Source organism: Entelurus aequoreus, linkage group LG12, assembly GCF_033978785.1.
Source record: "Entelurus aequoreus isolate RoL-2023_Sb linkage group LG12, RoL_Eaeq_v1.1, whole genome shotgun sequence".
Classification (NCBI taxonomy): Eukaryota; Metazoa; Chordata; class Actinopteri; order Syngnathiformes; family Syngnathidae; genus Entelurus; species Entelurus aequoreus.
Window position 1 is genome coordinate 20787582 of NC_084742.1, and position 22994 is coordinate 20810575.

General features: G+C 41.5%; 1 protein-coding gene and 1 long non-coding RNA gene across 2 annotated transcripts; one reads left to right on the forward strand and one right to left on the reverse strand.

Moving 5' to 3' along the window:
• Positions 1-1249: 1249 nt before the first annotated feature.
• Positions 1250-13616, reverse strand: LOC133661730 (uncharacterized). Its single transcript, XR_009827988.1, has 3 exons — positions 13442-13616; positions 1539-1651; positions 1250-1447 (listed from the first exon to the last, which is right to left on the reverse strand). It is a non-coding gene; the product is annotated as an uncharacterized LOC133661730 (long non-coding RNA).
• On the forward strand, positions 1488-20336 carry tmem88b (transmembrane protein 88 b). Its single transcript, XM_062065144.1, has 3 exons — positions 1488-1768; positions 14148-14555; positions 19518-20336. Exons 2-3 carry the CDS (start codon positions 14160-14162, stop codon positions 19800-19802), a joined length of 681 nt encoding a protein of 226 aa, XP_061921128.1. The 5' UTR covers positions 1488-1768; positions 14148-14159; the 3' UTR covers positions 19803-20336.
• Positions 20337-22994: the final 2658 nt, after the last annotated feature.

The following is a 22994-nucleotide window of genomic DNA, read 5'->3' on the forward strand; positions in this document are numbered from 1 at the left end:
CACGAGGTCTTTGTATATTGTTGCTGAGGCTGCATGGAGATTTGCATTCAAACAACCATTGACCTTTATGTCGCCACAAACAGGACAGGAAGTTCAGCTTCCTGTCTTTGACAAAACACTGAAGGTTAAACTATTTATTAACTTTGTGAGCCAAAACCAAAAAGAGAAGCCCGATGACTACAAATCATTCCTAAATTTAAAAAGTACACGGGAGAGAACCGCTTTATTGACACGTGAGTGTAAAAAGGAAATCCTGCATCCACACAGGAAGGACTCGAGTGTCTTTGCATCTGCGACAGCCATCACGTCATGCGCAAACAGAAAAACAAAGCGTCTCATTTTCACTTAAAGGGTTAAAACAATCTAACATCTGTAGCATAAGGTAAAACTGTGTCGGCCTGTGCTCTTGTCAAAGCCCATACACTAAGAAACAATCACCTGTGTCTTCTCACTAAAACGCATGTGCAGTAAATCCAAACTCACAACAGCGTAGCCAGCAATGTCAATCGCAGATCTTCTCTTATCCAGCGTGTTTCCATCTCTTTGGTGATTGCATCAACATCAAATCAAAAAGGCTGACGCACAAATATGAGCATGAGAGAGATGTTTAACCACTAGATAAGTGCTGTATAACCCTTCGCCCAGGGGCCTAATCTGTCCCAGGAATGATTAAAAATGTTTTATTGAGACAAAAATGATTCATGTATTTAATATTTGTTTACTTACTATGGTATATTATTTGTTTATTATTTATTTGTTCACTGTTATGTTACAGAGAACAAGGAAACATGATACAATTGCTATGGTATGAAAAGGAGTAAGATTAAATAAGCTTAGCTTCTACCTACTCCTATTCAGGTGTGCTGTAATTAAACAAATGGAAATATGTGATGAATTACATTGTATCGTATGCATGTTCCAAATAAACAAACTAAACTGAACCTGCCCCTGAGTTGAGTTCAAAACTTGGGAGACTCAAAATAAGAACGATAGTGGGCGGGAGAAGTCTTGCCCTCCAGTGCTTAACTTTCTGTAAATGTGGCCCCTAGCACAATTGAGTTGACTAGCCATTTTCTAGATGATGCAAATATGTTAACACCATTCTCCTTTTAAACCCTTTAAACCCCTCATCCCACCAACATGGTCAACACAAGACACATTAGCCTCTGCCAAGCAAGAGAAAGTCTCCCATTTTCACACCACACATTCTTCTTGCTCCTAAAATTTATCAGACATAGAAACTCACCCAGACCCCTCAGACACCCATCCCCCATGAAAAGAGGGGCAGGGTGAAGAGGGGGCGCAACACGCACACACACACACCCTGGATATGAGAAGTGGAATGCCTGCTGCAGGAGGCGGCATTGGAAGTAAAAGTGGGGGGTGATAAGCCTTGTGGGTGGGGTGAAAGTTGGAGCGAGTGGAGGGAGGTCCAGGGCTGTGGAGTCTATAAGGGGGTGGGGGGGTTAAAAAGGAGGACAGTTAGAAAAGACTGACCTCCAGACAAAGAACACTGAGCGCTTATCACCAGCACTGACAGCTTGGGAGAGAAGCAACAGGCCAGCAGAGCCACAGGATCGAACCACGCAGGCAGATAAGGCTTCCACTTTTGCAAACTCCACACCAACGTGCTTCCAACAAAGGGGTAGACCTTTTCAGAAAGACTAACGAGCCGCCTTGGTGATTTTGCTGAGGAGTAGACGAGAGAAAAGCAGCAAGCAAGCTGGAGGAGGAACAGCACGAGGTCCAGCGGGCCCCACACGGCAATGTGAGTACAGCACCATCTCGCACACACCTTCACGTCACACACACACACCAACGCCCTGCTAGCAGACAAACACAAGGAGCAGTCACAATGACAATTAAATATTTTTGCACACTTCCCTGTGCTTCCTGTGTGACCTCTCAACCTCAATATTGGCAACAACACACAACAGCATGTGGACTGATGTCAGTACAAACCGCACACAAGTACATAAAATGACATAAAATGAAGAAAGTTACTTGTTTTTTTACAAATCCAATATAAATATTAGTATTACAATTTAGCTCTAATACTCATTAGTACTAATACTAACGATAAAGTAGACAATAAAAATAAAACTTAGTTTTTTAACTTTGCAACAATTCTTTGATTTTACAATTGACTACCATAGTGAAACTTTATACACACAAACACCACAATGAAATACAGTATCTTTGAAAAGTTTATTTCAGTAGTTTATTAAAAAAAAAAAGTAAATATCTATAAATTCACCACATTCAGAGTTAAATATTTCAAGAATATTCTTGAAGTATCGTAATTTTTAAGGATGCTTTTTTTCCCCAAGTCTATACAGATAACGTCCTGCTTCTCAAGACTGATATCGATAGCTGATTACTTATTTAGATTTTTTTTAAAATTTTTTATTGTATATTTGACTGTAGTTTGTGCACACCAAAGAGTCAAACAATGGTGGATTTGACAAACTACCCGTAGATGTGTTTTAACTAAATATGACATCACTGCTCGGGCAAACGTCACATCCATAAATCAGTGAAGCTTATCTCCTGATTAATGTTGGGTAGTTATCACATTTCAACCAATACAAGTGCTTAAACCAGACATGAGCCAATTACAACCCACACTTTTCAACCTGGCCTGCCGGACATCTCCAAATTATTTTTTTTACACCTTTACAGGGCTGTACGCTAAGCTTTTTCCACTCGTAGCACCGATGCTACTAAAATTAGTAGCACAGAAATTTTTTTGTAGCACAGAAAAAATTTATGAGCAATATGAAATGTCTTAAATATCACAAATGTATTATTAACACTCAAACGAGGTACTCATGTGCACTGACACATATAAAAACACTGCAACGTCAAGTCAACGTTTTCACAGAAACACATGTTCACAAAAAAAAAAACAGCATATTTTTAGGGCTTCTACCCTCTGGTAAATTACAGTGGAAGCCATCAGCTTTAATGGAGAAACCTCGATGGCGCTCGCCACCTTCCAAAAACCATCCAGCCAAAACCAAACATTGGACGTAAAAACTTTTTAGCCAGGGTTAAATTACACAAGTCTGTGAACAAAATGAGACATTAAGCACCAAGCTACATAAAAGAATGGCTGAGCCACAAGAGGAGGTAATCTTGCTATTTGAGCGTGCTTCTGTCAAAATCCTTCATTATAAAAGGTTGCGTATCCATTCAATGGGCCCATAGCGATTAGTTTTCGGAATAGCGTCGCCATGATAACACAAAACATGGTATGAAAAGGAGTAGAAGTGCCACTAGAAGTGCCACTGTTGCCCTTATCGAGACCTTTCCGATGGTATAACATATGTGGGGGTTCGTTGGCCAGTTCGTCGCGCATTATTCGCGGGAGTTTAGGATAGTAATAGGAGAAAAATTGCATTGAATGGGCGCTTGCATTGCAGCAGGCCCATAATTAAACACAGAGAACATCCCTAAACTGTGCTAGCACTGTGGCTAACACGAGTGTAGGGCTGGGCGATATGGATCAAAACTCATATCCCGATATAGTTTGGCCAATAAACTAACCCATCCATCCATCCATTTTCCTCCGCTTATCCGAGGTCGGGTCGCTGGGGCAGCAGCCTAAGCAGGGAAGCCCAGACTTCCCTCTACCCAGCCACTTCGTCCAGCTCCTCCCGGGGGATCCCGAGGCGTTCCCAGGCCAGCCGGGAATCATAGTCTTCCCAACGTGTCCTGGATCTTCCCCGTGGCCTCCTGCCGGTTGGACATGCCCTAAACACCTCCCTAGGGAGGCGTTCGGGTGGCATCCTGAGCAGATGCCCGAACCACCTCATCTGGCTCCTCTCAATGTGGAAGAGCAGCGGCTTTACTTTGAGCTCCTCCCGGATGACAGAGCTGCTCACCCTCTCTCTAAGATAGAGACCCGCCACCCGGCGGAGAAAGCTCATTTCGGCCGCTTGTACCCGTGATCTTGTCCTTTCGGTCATAACCCAAAGCTCATGACCATAGGTGAGGATGGGAACATAGATCGACCGGTAAATTGAGAGCTTTGCCTTCCGGCTCAGCTCCTTCTTCACCACAACGGATCGATACAGCGTCCGCATTACTGAAGATGCCGCACCAATCCCCCTGTCGATCTCACGATCCACTCTTCCCTCACTCGTGAACAAGACTCCTAGGTACTTGAACTCCTCCACTTGGGGCAAGATATCCTCCCCAACCTGGAGATGGTACTCCACCCTTTCCCGGACGAGAAAAACATGGACTCTGACTTAGAGGTGCTGATTCTGATCCCAGTCGCTTCACATTCGGCTGTGAACCGATCCAGTGAGAGCCGAAGATCCTGGCCAGTTGAAGCCATCAGGACCACATCATCTGCAAAAAGCAGAGACCTAATCCTGCAGCCACCAAACCAGATACCCTCAATGCCCTGACTGCGCCTAGAAATTCTGTCCATAAAAGTTATGAACAGAATCAGTGACAAAGGGCAGCCTTGGCGGAGTCCAACCCTCACTGGAAACGGGTCCGACTTACTGCCGGCAATGCGGACCAAGCTCTGACACTGATCATACAGGGAGCGGACCGCCATAATCAGACAGTCCGATACCCCATACTCTCTGAGCACTCCCCACAGGACTTCCCGGGGTACACAGTTGAATGCCTTCTCCAAGTCTACCAAGCGCATGTAGACTGGTTGGGCAAACTCCCATGCACCCTCAAGGACCCTGCCGAGAGTATAGAGCTGGTCTACCGTTCCACGACCAGGACGAAAACTACACTGTTTTTCTTGGATCTGAGGTTTGAGTATTCGGCGTAGCCTCCTCTCCAGTACACCTGAATAGACCTTACCGGGAAGGCTGAGGAGTGTGATCCCACGATAGTTGGAACACACCCTCCGATTCCCCTTCTTAAAGAGAGGAACCACCTCCCCGGTCTGCCAATCCAGAGGTACCGCCCCCGATGTCCACGCGATGTTGAAGAGTCTTGTCAACCAAGACAGCCCCACAGCATCCAGAGCCTTAAGGAACTCCGGGCGAATCTCATCCACCCCTGGGGCCTTGCCACCGAAGACTTTTTTAACTGCCTTGGCAACCTCAGCCCCAGAAATAGGAGAGCCCACCACAGATTCCCCAGGCACTTCTTCCTCATAGGAAGACGCGTTGGTGGGATTGAGGAGGTCTTCGAAGTATTCCCTCCACCGATCCACAACAGCCGCAGTAGAGGTCAGCAGCATACCATCCTCACCATACACGGTGTTGACAGTGCACTGCTTCCCCCCCTGAGGCGACGGATGGTGGTCCAGAATCGCTTTGAAGCCGTCCGGAAGTCGTTTTCCATGGCTTCCCCAAACTCCTCCCATGTCCGAGTTTTTGCGTCCGCGACCGCTGAAGCCGCACTTTGCTTGGCCTGTCGGTACCTGTCCGCTGCCTCTGTAGTCCCATGAGCCAAAAAGACCCGATAGGACTCTTTCTTCAGCTTGACGGCATCCCTCACCGCCGGTGTCCATCAGCGGGTTCTAGGATTACCGCAACGACAGGCACCAACCACCTTGCGGCCAGAGCTCCAATCAGCCGCCTCGACAATAGAGGCACGGAACATGGTCCACTCGGACTCGATGTCCAGCACCTCCCTCGTGACATGTTCAAAGTTCTTCCGGAGGGTGGAATTAAAACTCTTTCTGACAGGAGACTCTGCTAGGCGTTCCCAGCAGACCCTCACAATGCGTTTGGGCTTGCCAGGTGTGTCCGGCGTCCTCCCCCACCATCAGAGCCAGCTCACCACCAGGTGGTGATCGGTAGAAAGCTCTACACCTCTCTTCACCCGAGTGTCCAAAAAATGATCTTGGATTGCACTACGAACATGACGCTACTACCAAGGATGTATCTGGTCGGATGCAAGTTCGTAGCAAAGAAAGACAGACGGGAATGTTTTTTTGAAGGAACTTTTGAACGGAGAATCATGGAAACTGTCTCCATGTTCATTCAAAAGACTCTGTGGCTTGATAGAATGAGTTTTAAAACCGAAGCAAAAGACCATTCGTGCTGATACTGTTCGAGATGAAACCAGCTATTGTTCTGGACTATCTTGCCTGTTGTGTGGAATACAGAGTTATTGTTAAACAGTTTGGAGTGCACAAATGCAGCATGAAGAGGTTTGCGTAAGCTTTATTATTTGTCTTGATATACCTGCTTCATTCTCTTTCATCTCATTCGTATTTCGTTTGGTAGTCCAAATTAAGCCGGCATTCTACATTTCCTTAGCTACCTTCTTAAATAAATGTTTTTTTTTATACCATCGATGCAATTCAACACGTGCTGTTATAGTTTGTGAAGCAAATAAATATTATCCCCTACAATTGTTGCCCTGTTTTTATTGAATGGTATCTGTTGAGACTTGTGCATGCGCGATACGAAGGGTCCTCTCCGGCCGCATACCCCCACTCGAGAGATCGGGGTTTCAATCGCATAATCCAGGTGTGTTAGTCTGACTTTTCAAAAACCGAACACGATCGGATTTTTGTCTTTCAATGGGATGTAGGAGGCTTATTTATTGCTGAAGTATTTGACAAATTGGACACATTTAGTGCATGCACACATACTCAGTCCCTCCTCTGTTGCACAAAAACATAAATATTAAATTATTATAAATGAGCCCATTACTACATTACATACACTATATTGCCAAAAGTATTTGGCCACCTGCCTTGACTCACATATGAACTTTCCTAACCCATAGGGTTCAATATGTCAGTCCACCTTTTGCATCTATTACAGCTTCAACTCTTCTGGGAAGGCTGTCCACACATCAGTGTGTTTATAGGAATTTTCGACCATTCTTCCAAAAGCGCATTGGTGAGGTTACACACTGATGTTGGTCGAGAAGGCTTGGCTCTCAGTCTCTGTTCAAAATCATCCCAAAGGTGTTCTGTTCAGGTCAGGACTCTGTGCAGGCCAGTCAATTTCATCCACACCAGACTGTCATCCAAGTCTTTATTAAGCTTGCTTTGTGCACTGGTGCACAGTCATGTTGGAAGAGGAAGGGGCCCGCTCCAAACTGTACTCACAAGGTTGGGAGCATGGAATTTTCCAAAATGTTTTGGTATCCTGGAGCATTCAAAGTTCATTTCACTGGAATTAAGAAGCCAAGCCCAACTCCTGAAAAACAACCCACCACAATAATTCCTCCTCCACCAAATTTCACACAATGCAGTCAGAAATGTATCGTTCTCCTGGCAACCTCCAAACCCAGACTCTTCCATCAGATTGCCAGATGAAAAGCGTGATTCATCACTCCAGAGAACGCGTCTCCACTGCTCAAGAGTCCAGAGGCAATGTGCTTTAGTTTACACCACTGCATCCGACGCTTTGCATTGGACTTGGCGATGTATGGCTTAGATGCAGCTGCTCAGCCATGGAAACCCATTCCATGAATCTCTCTGCGTACTGTACGTGGGCTAATTGGAAGGTCACATGAAGTGTGGAGCTCTGTACCAACTGACTGTAAGGAAAGTCGGTGATCTCTTTGCACTAAGCGCTTCAGCATCCGCTGACCCCTCTGTCAGTTTACGTGGCCTACCACTTCGTGGCTGAGTTGCTGTTGTTCCCTTCCATTTTCTTATAATAAAGCCGACAATTAGTGATGGGTCCGGCAACACCGATGCATCGGCGCATGCGTCGAGCTCATAGAGCAATACCCTGTGTCGGTGCGCGTACCGCTTTTAGAAAGTCACGTGACCGATCATGAGCTGTTTTGGTCACGTGACCGATACGCGAACTGTGTCGCACTCCCACCTCCTCTGTGCCCTGTGAGCGGGTCTTTTCTACAGCCGCAGAAATAATAACTAAGAAGAGACGACTGAAGTGTTGATAACAACCAAACCTACCCCCCCCCCCCTCCTCCTCCTTTGTAAATAATGTAAATAATTCAATGTATATACTCTGAAGATTAACTTGTGTGATGACTGTATTATGATGATAGTATATATCTGTATCATGAATCAATTTAAGTGGACCCCGACTTAAACAAGTTGAAAAACTTATTCGGGTGTTACCATTTAGTTGTCAATTGCACGGAATATGTACTTCACTGTGCAATCTACTAATAAAAGTTTTAATCAACCAATGAAAGAAATCGTCTAAAATTGAATATGTTGGAAAAACTGTTTTTTAATAAAAATGTGTAAAAAAAATTAAAAAATAAAATCCCAGTCCACAAGCATCCTCATTCACAACCCGTTCTCTTAGATTTCCATGTTATGATACATGTTCACATTTTTTATTGACTGTATCTAAAAAAGGTGGCATCCTATGACAGTTCCACGCTGGAAATCACCGAGCTCCTTTGAGCGGCCCATTCTTTCTCAAATATTTGTAGAAACAGTCTCCATGCCTAAGTGCTTGATGTAATACACCTGTGGCCGGGCCAAGTGATTAGGACACCTGATTCTGATCATTTGGATGGGTGGCCAAATACTTTTGGCAATATAGTGTATATACTTACATCATGTATATAAAACCCTAATGGGGGGGGGGGGGGGGTTCAATGTGTTTAAATATAAATAAATGATAAATGGGTTATACTTGTATAGCGTGTTAAATGTTGTGTTTGGATTGCGCCCTTACTCATTGCATTACGGTACCTATTGTGTTGTGCTGTATGTTTTATATGTTTACGGTACGTACACAGGATGTGACGTCATTACGCTCTCTTTGTGAGACGCGCCATTTTCAGCCGCTACTTGTAATAAATATGCCATTAGGCTAAAGATTAAGAGTATTACTTTATTCTCCGATACGTGTGGACACTGTGCACTGAAACGTGACAGGTTATGGGTTATGAGTTGGAGGAAGTTTAACGTGACGGATTAACACGGAGCTTCTGTGGACAACTTGGAGATAAAGTGAGTAAAGCTCGGAAGAAGTTTTTCGCGACGCAATACGCGAGATGGCTAACAGAATGGCGACACCAGCCCCGCAACTTCTTTTTGATGGATCAGATGAAAAATATGACCTGTGGGAAACAAGATTTTTAGGTCATCTACACATTCTAAAATTAAAAGAGGCGATCCTGAATGCGCCATCTGGCAATGAAGAAGCACAAGCTGAACATAGGAGGAAGAATACTGACTGTTATGCTGAACTGATCAGACTCATTGATGACAAAAGCTTATCCTTAATAAGACACGAGGCTGCAGATGATGGCAGACAAGCCCTGAAAATACTGAGAGAACACTACTCCGGAAAAAGTAAGCCGAGGATCATCAATCTGTACACATCACTCACCAAGCTACACATGGGAGAAGGTGAGAATGTTACAGACTACATTATAAGAGCAGAGAACATTATCATGGCCCTAAAAGACGCTGGTGAAACCATAAGTGACGGACTAAATGTAGCCATGGTGATAAATGGGCTACCAGAATCCTTCAAGCCCCTAGCAGTCCATGTAACACAAAATGAAGATACAGTTACATTTGCAGACTTTAAAAGGAGACTAAGAGTTTATGAAGAGAGCGAGAAAATGAAGAAGACAGAATCTACAGACAATGTGATGAAGACCCATGTAAAACAGGGCAGAGGTCCACCAAGGGCACAAGCTGGCAATAGAAAAGATGAAGATGCCAACGTGACGTGCTACAGATGTGGAATAAAGGGGCACAAAGCAAGAAAGTGTTCCAGAAAAGTATGGTGTGGATACTGCAAAAGTAATACACATGAAGAGTCGCTGTGCAAGAAAAAGGGGGAACGAGATGGCGCGAGAAAGGTCGTGGAGGAACGAGACAGCGACCGAGAGGACCATTTCTTCAAGGCAAACGACGCAAGGAATGAGAGACCACCAGGCAGCATGAAGATGAAAGGCATTATGGTCGACGGAGGAGCAACATCACATATTGTGAATGACATAGAAAAGTTTAAAAGCTTCGATGACACGTTTCAACCTGACTCTCATTCAGTGGAGCTAGCAGACGGAACCAAATGCAGTGGAATAGCACAGAGAAGAGGAACAGCGACCATCTGTCTGCAGGACAGCGCTGGACGACAGCACAGAGCACAACTGAGGGATGCTCTGTACATACCCACATATCCACATGACATATTTTCCGTGGCGCGTGCCACAAATGGAGGAGCGACGATCACCTTCGAGAAAGGAGACAATCGCATGGTCACAAGGGACGGTAGCAGGTTTGACATACACGAAAGTGGTAATCTGTATTACTTGCCTACTGTTCAAACTGATATTGATCTATGTAAAGTGTGTCATGATGTACAAACATGGCATGAAATTTTAGGCCATTGTAATTATGAAGATGTGCAAAAATTACAAGGTGTAGTGAGAGGCATGGAGATAAAAGGGAGTGCGGCTAAACCGGCACAATTATGTGAAGTGTGCACAAAAGGAAAATTTACCCAGACGAGAAACAAGGAGCCTGACAGGAGGGCTAAGAAACCCTTGGAACTAGTCCACACTGACCTAGCCGGTCCCATGCAAACGCCTAGCATCGATGGTCACAAATATGCACAAATATTTACTGATGACTATTCTGGTACCATGATGGTGTACTTTCTAAGGTCTAAAAGTGATGCAGTGCTCGCAACAGAACGGTTTTTAGCTGACGTAGCACCATACGGTGAGGTTCGGTGCATCAGATCAGATAATGGTTCTGAGTATACAAGCAAAGAGTTCCAGTCACTGTTAATAAGGAATAGGATTAGACATGAAACGTCTTCACCCTATTCACCACACCAAAATGGCACGGCCGAGAGAGGGTGGAGAACCCTTTATGAGATGGGCAGATGCTTACTGCTAGAAAGTAACTTACCAAATAAGCTGTGGAACTACGCTGTACAGACGGCGGCCTATGTACGGAACAGATGCTACTCTAGGCGTACACAGAAAACACCATACGAGTTGTTCGCAGGGAAAGAACCAATCATTTCCAAAAGGCAAAAATTTGGATCAGTGTGCTATGCTTACCAGCAACAAGCCAAGGGCAAGCTAGACTCTAGGTGTGAGCAGGGTGTTTTTGTGGGTTACGATAAAAACAGCCCAACCTACCTAGTGTACTACCCAGAACAAGAGAAAGTTCAGAAACATAGATTGGTAAAATTCACAACCAAAACTGCAACAGAAAAAGAAACACAAACATGTGAGTCATACATGGGGTATGGTGATGTACAACCCAGGGTTAATGAAAGAGAAATTTGTGTTGATGATGACAAGGTTGAAAATGTACCAGATCAAGGTTTACAGGGTGTTTCTGAGACTTTACCTGAACAGACTGAACGCACACAGCCGGGTAGAGTCACTGACACTGTAAACAGAAGGAACCCATCGCGAACCAGGAGGAGGCCGGTTCACTTACAGGAGTTTGAGACTGAGGATACAATGGACAAATTTGTAACATGCGTGGACTCTTGCTACAGAGCAGTATGTGACATTCCTCAAACCTACAAGGAAGCGATAATGTCAAACAAATCAAGGCAGTGGAAAAATGCTATGGATGATGAGGTGAAGTCACTGGAGGAAAACGACACCTTTAGCCTCACCCATTTGCCACCGGGCAAACAGGCAGTGGGGGGAAAATGGGTCTATGCCCTCAAGAGTGACATTGACGGAACAGATAAATACAAAGCGAGGTTCGTAGCGAAAGGCTACAGTCAGAAAAAGGGAACTGACTACAAAGAGACATTTTCACCCACAGCAGACATGACAAGTGTGAGGGTGATCATGCAAAAGGCGGCACAAGAGGAGCTAGTGCTGCACCAGCTTGATGTAAAGACTGCTTATCTTCACGCCCCGATCGATTGCGAAATTTATATCGAACAGCCAGAAGGCTATGAGAAAGAATCAGTCACAGGTGAAAAGCTAGTGTGTAAATTGCACAAGTCTCTCTACGGTTTGAAACAGTCCGGTAGAAATTGGAATGCAATGTTGCACACATGTCTAACTGAGAATGGTTTTGTACAAAATTCTGCTGATCATTGTGTGTACTCACGAGAGGAGCATTATGAGAAAGTGATTTTACTTGTATGGGTAGACGATCTCATCATAGCATCTAAAAACAATGGTGTACTCAACAGTGTGAAAATGATGCTCACTGAAAGATTCAAAATGAAGGATCTAGGAAAATTGAAACATTTTCTGGGAATAGATTTTGACCAAACAAATGGTAAAGTCACAATGTCTCAAGATAGATATGTTCACAAAATCTTAGAGAGAGATTTGAAATGCAAAATTGCAAGTCCAGAGAGACTCCATGTGAACCAAAACTAGAGTACACAGGTGATGCAGACAAAATGACAGATCAAAGAAGGTTCAGGGAGGCTGTTGGAAGCCTAATTTACTTGTCCACATGCACACGTCCAGACATAAGTTTTGTGGTCAGTAAATTATCCCAATACTTTGCTGAGCCAACAGTCGAACACTGGAACACAGTAAAACATGTGTTTAGATACCTCAAAGGTACAGCAGAAAACAAGTTATGTTTCAAAGGAAATAAAACTGAAAAACTGGGATTGAGAGTGTACAGTGACGCTGACTGGGCGTCAGATGTGTCTGACAGGAGAAGCACATCAGGTTATTGTGCTAGTCTAAGCGAAGGTAGCTCTCTAATCTCATGGAAAACAAGAAAACAAGCTACTTTTGCTTTATCTACATGTGAGGCAGAGTACATGTCTTTGGCATCAGCCATTCAAGAATGTATCTACCTAGGACAGCTACTCAGAGGCATTGACAAATACCCTTATGCACAAACAAAGGTATTTGAAGATAATCAAGGCACTATTGCACTAGCCAAAAACCCAGTGAACAGGCAACGGTGTAAACACATAGCTATCAAATACCATTTCATAAGGGAAACTATAAAAAGTGGCAGAGTGATTTTGGAGTACTGTCCTACTGAAAATATGATTGCCGATGTTCTGACAAAGCCAGCCACCAAGGTGAAGCTAAAAAGGTTCAAACAGGACATGTTTAGCACTTAGAAGTGCAGTGTGTTTTTCTGTTTATTGGGGAAGGGACAACATGTGATCCCTATTTTCTTTTCTTGCATTGTAATTTTTTCTCAAGGTAACCAATTGAGTTAATGGCGAGTGGGGGTGTTAAATGTTGTGTTTGGATTGCGCCCTTACTCATTGCATTACGGTACCTATTGTGTTGTGCTGTATGTTCTATATGTTTACGGTACGTACACAGGATGTGACGTCATTACGCTCTCTTTGTGAGACGCGCCATTTTCAGCCGCTACTTGTAATAAATATGCCATTTCGTTTTAATGCATTCTAAATATTAAATACATTTAAGCAAAAGTCAACGCAGCCAACTCTAGTTCCTCTCTGGTCAACTTATTGCATTACCTATGTTCACAATTAATATTAGCCGACTATTAGACATTTAAAAACGCACAAACGACGAGAAAAACGTTCTGATGCCATTTGTGTTCACTAATTGCACTCACCTGCAGTGCTCCGTGGACATGTAGTGGAGTTGGGATAGCTTCGTCCTCTATAATAATAGTTGTTGTACCTAAACACATTGAAGAAATAACTCTTACCCCAAGCTCCCGAGTCAAAGTGGATGTGTTATTTTTCAATAAACAAAACGACTACGTTATAATGTAATGGCTATTTGCACTTCCGGGTTCAACATTGAGCACAGTGACATCCTGCGGTCAAGCAGTGTGATTACAAGTAAATTGTTTTACATTTTAGTTTTGTAACGTTTTTAAACGTTTTTATGTTATAAATAAACAGCATGTTTTTAAAAATGGTTAAAAACATTTTAAAAAATTAATATTATTAGTGTGAGCACCAAAATGTATGAATTGTTTTATGTTGTGAGTTCAGATTATTACGCATTACTAACATTTGTAAATGTGCAGAATTAAAGAAAACTTTCATGAATACTTTGATTGCAATTAACAACACAGCATAAAGGACAATTATGGGTCAGTTTATCTTTTGGCCAATTAACTGGTGATACTCATCAGCTCATAGATGACAAGATAGCAACATAATAAAGCCCCTCTGATGATAAAGCCTCTAACCTCCAAGTGACCCCAGAGTCACCAACAGCGTTCAAAGACTGCATTTTCCTCCACGTGCTGTCTCTAATTAGGTTAATGACGACTGACAAGCCTTTTGAACATTGTTTATGTCCCACAGTTCACCGTGAGTATGACTGGTACTCTGGAGAAGGGGGCACACCATCAGGTCTTAGACCTGTCTGAAGAGCTGTCGCCTCAGCACCATCACACTCATCATCCCCACAACAACCATCACTCGCACCTCCACCAGTCCAACTCGCTGGCCTCCACAGCCGCAGTGGGAGCTGGAGCAGGTAGGGAGACACCTTCACGTGTGGTGGTGCCTCCACCTTACTCTGCAGCTGAGAGCGGCGATGCCCCGCTGGAGCTGCGGGGTTCCTTGGACTGCTGGGCCTGCTCGGTTCTGGTGACGGCTCAGAACCTTGTCATTGCTGTCATCAATGCCTGCCTGGCCGGGCTCGTGTTTGGAATCATCCTGACGCCGGCCAACGTCATGGTGGTCTTTGGCTTCCTCTGCCACTCTACAGTAAGGGGGATGATTGGGACGTGTTGTGCACGTATTTGGATTTTCCCCCCACCTGCCTCTTAAACTTATGTTATGGTTAAGTGTTAGTTTATTTAAAACATCATTACAATTACAATATGATCACATATTTCCAGTTTCTCAGTACACCATGTCCGAAAGGGAGTAGGAAGAGGGAAACATTATTTAATCCAACCCCTTTTCCACATTATGCCAATTTTTAACACATTTGTTTGTACTCAGTCTGTAACGCAACAGGGAATAAATAAATAAATGAGCAAGTAAATACGTACATATGCAAGTTAATAAGCAAATACATTGTCATGTTTAGTTTAGTTTGATATTTCTTTAGTTGGTGATTATTTCTGGTTCAGCAGCCTTGTTTGTGTTTTAGTTGCTATTGGTGCTGATTTTTGTCACCTGCCTCTGATTAGTGGTTGGGACGCTCACCTGCTCCCGGTCACTAATCAGAGATATATTTATTCCTGCCTCGCGCCACACTCTGCCTGGCCGTCTTACGTCTTATGTCAGTTATGTTGGTGTCATTTTTGATCTGAGTTTAAAATGACTAGCTTCTTGCTCCATTTTTGGCTAGTCTTGTTGCTAAGCTTTGCCGTAGTTTCTCGTGCCATACGCACGTGTTCCTTTTGTATTCTTGTCCTGCTTATCTTAAAAAGAATCATCCTTCTTACCTGTATGCTGCTCCCGGACGTCCTTCTGCATCTTAGGGAAAAGACTACCGCTTAATTATGCGACCCCGACGTGCCAATAACTATTAATACATAATTAAACAATAAATAAAGTTCTCATAAATAAATAGTAATTTTTCACATATGAAATGAGTAAGATTATCACATTTTTCAATAAGCTTCAAGATGTTTATCATGGTTCTTCTTCTTAGTCCTTTGTAAACACTTTGAGTTTGAACAGTTTCTTAGACTGGATCATATTAGTACATTGTTTGACTTCTTTACTTAATATATTCCAAAATTCAACTCCACATACTTATATACTTAATGTTTTAAATGTTGTATGTGCATAAAACATTTTTTTTCCATTTTTGTCTAGGGTTTTCTTTCTCCCCTTTTGTTGAGAACAATTGTTTTACGTTCTCGAGTAGCAGGTTATAATTTGCTTTGTGCCTAATTTGTGCTGTTTGCGAATTAATATCAATATTTTTGATTTAATCAAAAGGGTTTGATTGTTCTCCATATCCAACATTATGTATTATTTTAAATGATCTCTTTTGTAACACGGTTAATAAATCAAGTGTAGTTTTTTAGTTATTTCACCAATTTCTACACAATAACAAAGATATGGTAACACTTGCGAGCAGTTGACTATGGGGGGATTTTTGGTCCAATACATATTTAGCTTTATTCATTATTGATATATTTCTCGCTACCCTAGGTTGTATATTTTTGTATGAGATTTCCAGTCAATTTCATCATCTATTATTACAATCAAAAATTTGATTTATTTTACTCTGTCAATATCTAATACCTCTATTTGTATTTGTGTTTGACATTCGGTTACCAAATATTTTATTTTTATTTAGTTTTAATTCAACCCTGATACATCATCTCCAGAATGGCATAATCAGCCTGTTATTTTCTAATACCTTTAATTCTACTGTATGAAGCAGGAAGCATTTTGTGAATTGTACCTTGGTGTCCACAACTTTGATCCACAATCCTCTTTGAGGTGAAGGTGGTATAGGTGATCGCTGATGATGAGACAGCTCTTACAATCACACACATCTGGGCTTCTCTCAGATATTGAGGAGATGACAAGTTGGCAACACAAGTATAGCTAAAAAGGACCTGCTGGTTGACCTTGTGCCCTCTAAGTTACTGTGCAGTGACTTAATGAGCTCAGTTAGGTCTGGATTCTCCATGTTCCCCTGACCTCTCACACTGAGACTTCATGTGACAGCAGCTTAGTGAAGGATTACGGCAGACCTGGCAAGAGGGTGAGAAGGCGAGACATCAAAAGAAGGAAAAATGTCTGAATAAAGACCAAAAGAAGGAGGGAAGGTTTATCTTTGGGGCTCCGCTGCATAGCTCAATGTTCCAAAAGTTACATACATGCAATGCTTGTAACAAATAGACTGAACAGCTGCACCCTTTATCTTGTGAAGATAAGTTTGGCCAACAGTGTCTACTCAACATCCATGTTTCTACACCACACCAACCCGCAGCCAGATCCTCCCTGCATGCACTCCCGCATTCTGGTCCTGCGTCACAAAGCGATAAGGATGATTTAGTCCAGTCCTGTCTCAAATCTCTTTTGTGCAGAACAGGACCAAAAATTAGGCATTCTTGTTTCTGTAACAGGGTTCTTACAGATTTAAAAAAATTGTCAAAATGCCATACTTTTTCAGACTCAAATTTTTATAGGGTTCGGCATTTAATTTGTCAATTTGCCCAAATGTTTTATGGGCTTTCACACAAACATTTTGGCTGTGCTAGCAAGCACCTTAAAAAAAGAGATCGATCATATGTTTTTATTATTCATATTTTAAACAGTGCAAGTCCTGGAAACATATGAATATGTTTCCAATTGAATTTCCATTTCCCATACTTGCGTATAAAACCTGCTGTAAATCCATTTTATTTTTTAAGATTCTTTCATCTCCTTTCACCAAACAACTTTTTATTTCACAGTGGTACCTCAAATTAAGTGTGCCCCAACTTAAAAGTGTTTGAAGATAAGAGCTATCTCTCTGCTAAATATTATGTTTTAAGTTGCAATCACTAGGACCAATTTTGTGTTGGGCTAGGCTCCAGCACCCCCGAGACCCTGAGAGGGACACGCGGTAGAAAATGGATGGAAGTTGCAATCAACAATTTGGGTTATAAGCAATATACAACAATGCGTTCATACAGTACCCTTCTCACAGCTAGTAGTTTCATGTGAAGAGTGTCATATTTGGTTTAAAATATTTGAAATGTAAACATGCCAGCATATCAAAAATAATACATAAACAATTATTTCTGACTCTTGTTTGATACTCAGTTTATTATTACAACACAGGACACTAAGGCTACATTGACACTGCAGGCTAAAGTGGCCCAAATTTGATATTTTAGAAATCTTATTTTTCCAGACTGTTTACACTGCAAGTAAAATATGACTCAAGTGTAAACGCGCACACGCCCCAATGTGGCCCCAACGTCACTTGCATGCGCACTTCCATAACGTGAAAACAAAGAATATTGACTGGATTACGTAAATTTGCAAGGAAGTTGCTACTATTACTACAAAATAAAATAAAAGTTGCACACCTTAGAAAAAAATGTTTTTATGTGAAAACAAATTAAAGTAATATATATATATATATATGTATATACATAGTGTAATATTTTTGGGAGGGTTATAATCTTTTCATGGCTGTTAATTAGAGACAACACGGACAGCAGCGTGGATCTACGTTAGCATTATTTTTCAACTCACATACGTAAACAACTTACGCAGTGCGCGTAACATGTAAGCAAATACGCCACAGCGTAAATTTTGGTCCTTCAACAATCGCTATTTCTTTGGAATCAAAAAATATATTTGTGTATTCCAAATAGCCTATTATTTGCGCACTATTGACTGGTGATGCACCGGAAATTCAACCGTCGAAAGAAGACTTTGCTCACCAATACAGGACGTTGTGATGAAATATCAATTTCCACTGGCGGGTTGCGTCTTTCCCCATATGAATGGCGTAGCTCGCCCAAAGCTGACAAAAAAGTCACATTCGGGTCACATTCAGGTCGCATTGCGTTTAAACTGAAGTCACATTTGAAAAGATCAGATTACAATCGGATTTGGACTATCTCCTGATGTGGCCTGAAGTAGATGCGAAAAGATCAGGTTTCAAGCAATTTGGAGTGTTTTGACTGGCAAAAAAAATTGTGATCTGTGTCGCATAAGGGCAAAAATAAATCAGATTTATTGTGCAGTGTAAACGGGGCCAAAGTCAGGCCTTTCCTCCACCTTCTCCAGTGCCATTAATAGTCGGCAACCACCGGCTGCTGCTGTCCACCCGACTGGCCAAGCTGTGCTGGAGTCACAAGAACACATTGTGACAGCAATTGGTGGCAAAATGATCGCCTAGATAAAGTAACAGACGTCCTCACAAATATGAATATGAAACATTAAATGCACTTGCGAAAAAGTGAATTTTGTGTCCTTGCCTCAATCTTTTATGTCATTAAAATGAAATGTAGGCACAGCTCGAACGATCACCTCCGTGTGTCACCAAAGTATTCTCAGCCTGTAGAAATGTGCGTAAGTCAGCCATGAATTTGCCGTGAGGCAGCGCACATTTCCACATTCAGTTCACTCTTGATACATCTCAACTTTGCTGTGAAAAAGTGCATACGCCAGGTTTTTGTGCTTACGCATGCTTAATACATGAGGCCCCGTGTCTTACTCGCTAACATTATCTTCTAGCTAAAGAGTGACATAACTGTGTATTTTCATGCATGGGAAGGAAGGAAGTGAGTGTGACGGAGAGTGCTGTAAAGAAGTTGATGTTATTCCCAGTATTAAATAAATAAATCAGCGTTTTGCCAACATAGAAAAGCAGGTGCATTATTACCATTACTTCATAAAACTACTGTAGCTGTACATTCTATTGTATTGTTCTAATACAATATTTCTTATTAAAGGTTTTCTTTTTCTTTTTAAAAGGCATGTTTTAAGTTTAAATTGTAGTGTTATGAAAAGGCCAAGGACTGATTTATTTGATTTCAATTCATTTCAATGGGAGACGTTGATTTGAGATACAAGGGTTTTGAGTTAAGCGCTCGGTCACAGAACCAATTAAGCTTGTGAGATAAGGTATTAGTATTATATTTAGTGAAGTCCTGTCATCCTGAAATTAAATCCAAACTGTACTTCAAGCGAAGTTGAAAAACACTGACCCCAAATCACATACTCTCTCTCTCTTTTTGTGCCCACCCCACAAAGGTCCGCCCGCATGGTACCAGCCCTCACTGCTCTGACCTGTTAACCGACGGGGGATGCGTGGCTCTGCTGGTAGTTGGCTTCCTCTTAGTGACCCCTCTGCTGGTCCTGGCCCTGGCCGCTTACTGTCGCCTGGCCCGTCATCTGCAGCTAGGTTTGTGCTTCATTCCTTACAGCCGGGCCGTCTACAAGAACCTTCCGGCATACCAGCATCGGGGCCTGGGCACGGGCTGCTGCGGCGGGCGTGACGGGGCTGATAGTGTGGGAAAGGGAAAGGTGTGGGTGTGAGAGAGGAGTAAGAAAAATACTGTTCAATAGAATGAAGACATCTAGGAATAGGATGTTATAATAGACCATGTAAAAAGCATGGTTGAACAAATAATGCTGATAAATCAGCCATTATCTTATTGCAACATTTTCCAGAGAATTCTCTCTTCATTATTATTCTTATCTCCTATATTCCTAAGAATCTGCTGTTTTAAAGGACCTACTGCAACAACAAAAAAATAGTCAAAGATGATCAACCACCAGTTGAATAGCCCTTTGCTATTAGTACTGTTCATGCTTTCTGAAATGTTTCCAGCTTTTTAAATAAACATTGTGTTCAACTGCCTGTGTTGAATGCCGTTAAACATTTCTGAGGCAGTTTGTATTATTTTGGTCCCAAGTGCATGTTTTTTTTAAACAGTTACTTTGTGAAGATGCTGGTGGCAATGAACTGCCCACAATTTGAAAATGCTTGTGTCAATTATTTTCTACGTCTAAAACTTGGGAATGTAATGTTCTGTTGCCTTTTTATCAATAAATATTGCTGAGCTGCCTCCATGTATTTGTCTATTGCACCGGGGCTGGGGTGGAAGTAACCCTTTCATAGATGTGGGGGACACACAACTTGGAGTACGAGTGTTTGGCTTGGAGGGATTGGACGTATATTTAGGAGTATATGAATACATGGGAAACAAATAGTTAAACACTTTATTTTATGTACTTAATCAAAACATCAACAAAGTAAAAAAGATAACTTTTTTTTTTTTTAGGACAGGACCGGAATGAAAAGATAATTGGAGCATTTCAAACTGTCAACTACTTTATATCAGTTTGAGCATGTATTTTTACACACAATCAATCTTTACTAATGCTTTTAAATTTCACAGCATTTGTCTAAACCAGGGGTGTCAAAGTCAAGGCCCGCAAGCACCGATACTCCATCAGTGTTGGCACTAGGAATTTTCACAATGGGGTCCCAGGGACCCCATCCAGTCATACAAATGGGGTCCCACAGTAAATTTTTGGGCTCCCACTTTTTTGTAACCGTTTTGAAAACAAATGATAAATGTATGCATTATCCTGTTACATCTCACATTCTATATTGTGTTTTGGAAAAAGGTTGTCATAAACGTTAATTTACAAAAAAAAAATAATACAAAAGAAAATTCATTCACGTTCTTCTTTCCTTCATGGTTCTAAACTCGATCGCTGCCGGTATTTTTTTCTATATTTTTATTGTAATATTTTCAGAATGTGTCTGTTCTACTTTTGGCCAAAGTAAGACAGAAAACAATCTGATGTTGTCTTTATTTTTTGGTTTTAATGCCACGATGCCCACGTGTGCACAGATTTTCCTCCTAAAAAGAGTTTGACACCCCTGGTCTGAACACATTCAACTTCAGTGTTATTTGCCATCACTCTGCCAGATGCACAGAAAATCTACAACAACTACATAAACAAAAGAGGAATCTGCTTGTATTTAGTGGTTGCAGTGAGAAACTTTGATCCGGACATTGTTTTTGTTGCAGCAACAGTAGATATTTCAGCTCACAGGGACATGATGTTGCCAAGTGTAGTAGAATGACAAAAACACACACGTGCAGTCTTTTTTTATTATATTGAGCACTGCTGCCAGCTAGCTGTAGGCTTGTGTATGGTTCTAACATGAATACCTCACACCTCACTGCCACTGCCTTAAGAGTTTCTGACCCACTGTGCTAATGCATTTTTTGGACAAGGTTATAGACGTGTCAAACTCATTTTAGATCAGGGGCCACATGGAGAAAAATCTACTCTCAAGTGGGCCGGACTGGTAAAATCACGGCACGATAACTTAAGAATAAAGACAACTTAAAATTGTTTTCTTCGTTTAAAAATAGAACAAGCACATTCTGAAATTGTACAAATCATAATGTTGTTGGGTTGTTGTTTTTTTTACAATTGCCTGTTGCGGTTAATAGTATTTATACTTTATTTGTCGTTATTGATATTTTCTGAATAAATTATGTGATAATGTTCATCAGTCAACTCATTGTTGCTCATTTTCAATCTATCAAGATAAAAAAAATGATGTCAAAATCAAATTACAGTATGTATGTTATTTATGTGGTTTGATCATTTTCCTCGACTGATGTACTAACATCATGTGGTTTATTTTGCACACATGTAGCATCATCTACAAATATACAAAGAATTGCTATTCTTAGACTATCTTGTATCTTAGACTTAGACTTGTCTGTCTTTTTTTTTTTTTTTTTTTTTTTTTTTAATGTCCTGTCCAGCTTCTCAGGCAAATCATATAGTTGATGTAGATGCCCATATCGGCTGTTCAGATTTATTTTACAAAAGAGAAGTGTAGGATACTTCTCTTGTTGCCTTATTTGTATTTGACTTTATTAAATGTATTTATATTATCATTTGGTGCAGCCGGGCCGGAGCAGGAGGGGATAGAAAGAGAAAAAAAGGAAGACAGAGGGGGGAATTGTGGGGACAAGAGGGGGATTAGACAGAGAGACAAAAACAACAACAGCAAACACAACAACAACAACAACAATAGAGCAACATCAGCAAATACGACATGTACAACTATGATGGTAAAAGTAATAGCAAATAAGCAGTTAGCGAAAATAAAAAAGAATACAGAAATGACAATGACCATTATTACACTAAAAATGGAGCAATACAAATACCAATAGAAATAGCGCTATTAATAATGAACAATACCAATACTTTACCTTTATTATCAACAATACAGTTGTTCAAATGCAACAATACATATACGTAATGATAACTTGAGATACGAAAGAATGCAGAAAAATTGGGGGGAAGAAAGAGAAACAACCTACATTAACCTTGTAGATTGTTATAGTAACAATAGGTTAAGCTTTGTCAGAGTGCCATGTGTTATACCCAGTTTACCCTAGGACAACAACATTAATATATGTTTGATGAAACGTGATTATGTGCATTAGTGTATATGTGCATATGTACTTGTATGTGTACAGTATGTGTATATCTGTGTTTGTACAGTGACTGTATATGTACAGTATGTGTATATGTGTGTTTGTACCGTGAATGTATATGTATAGTATGTGTATGTGTGTGTTTGTACAGTGAATGTATATGTACAGTATGTGTGTTTGTACAGTGAATGTATATGTACAATATGTGTATATGTGTTTGTACAGTGACTGTATATGTACAGTATGTGTA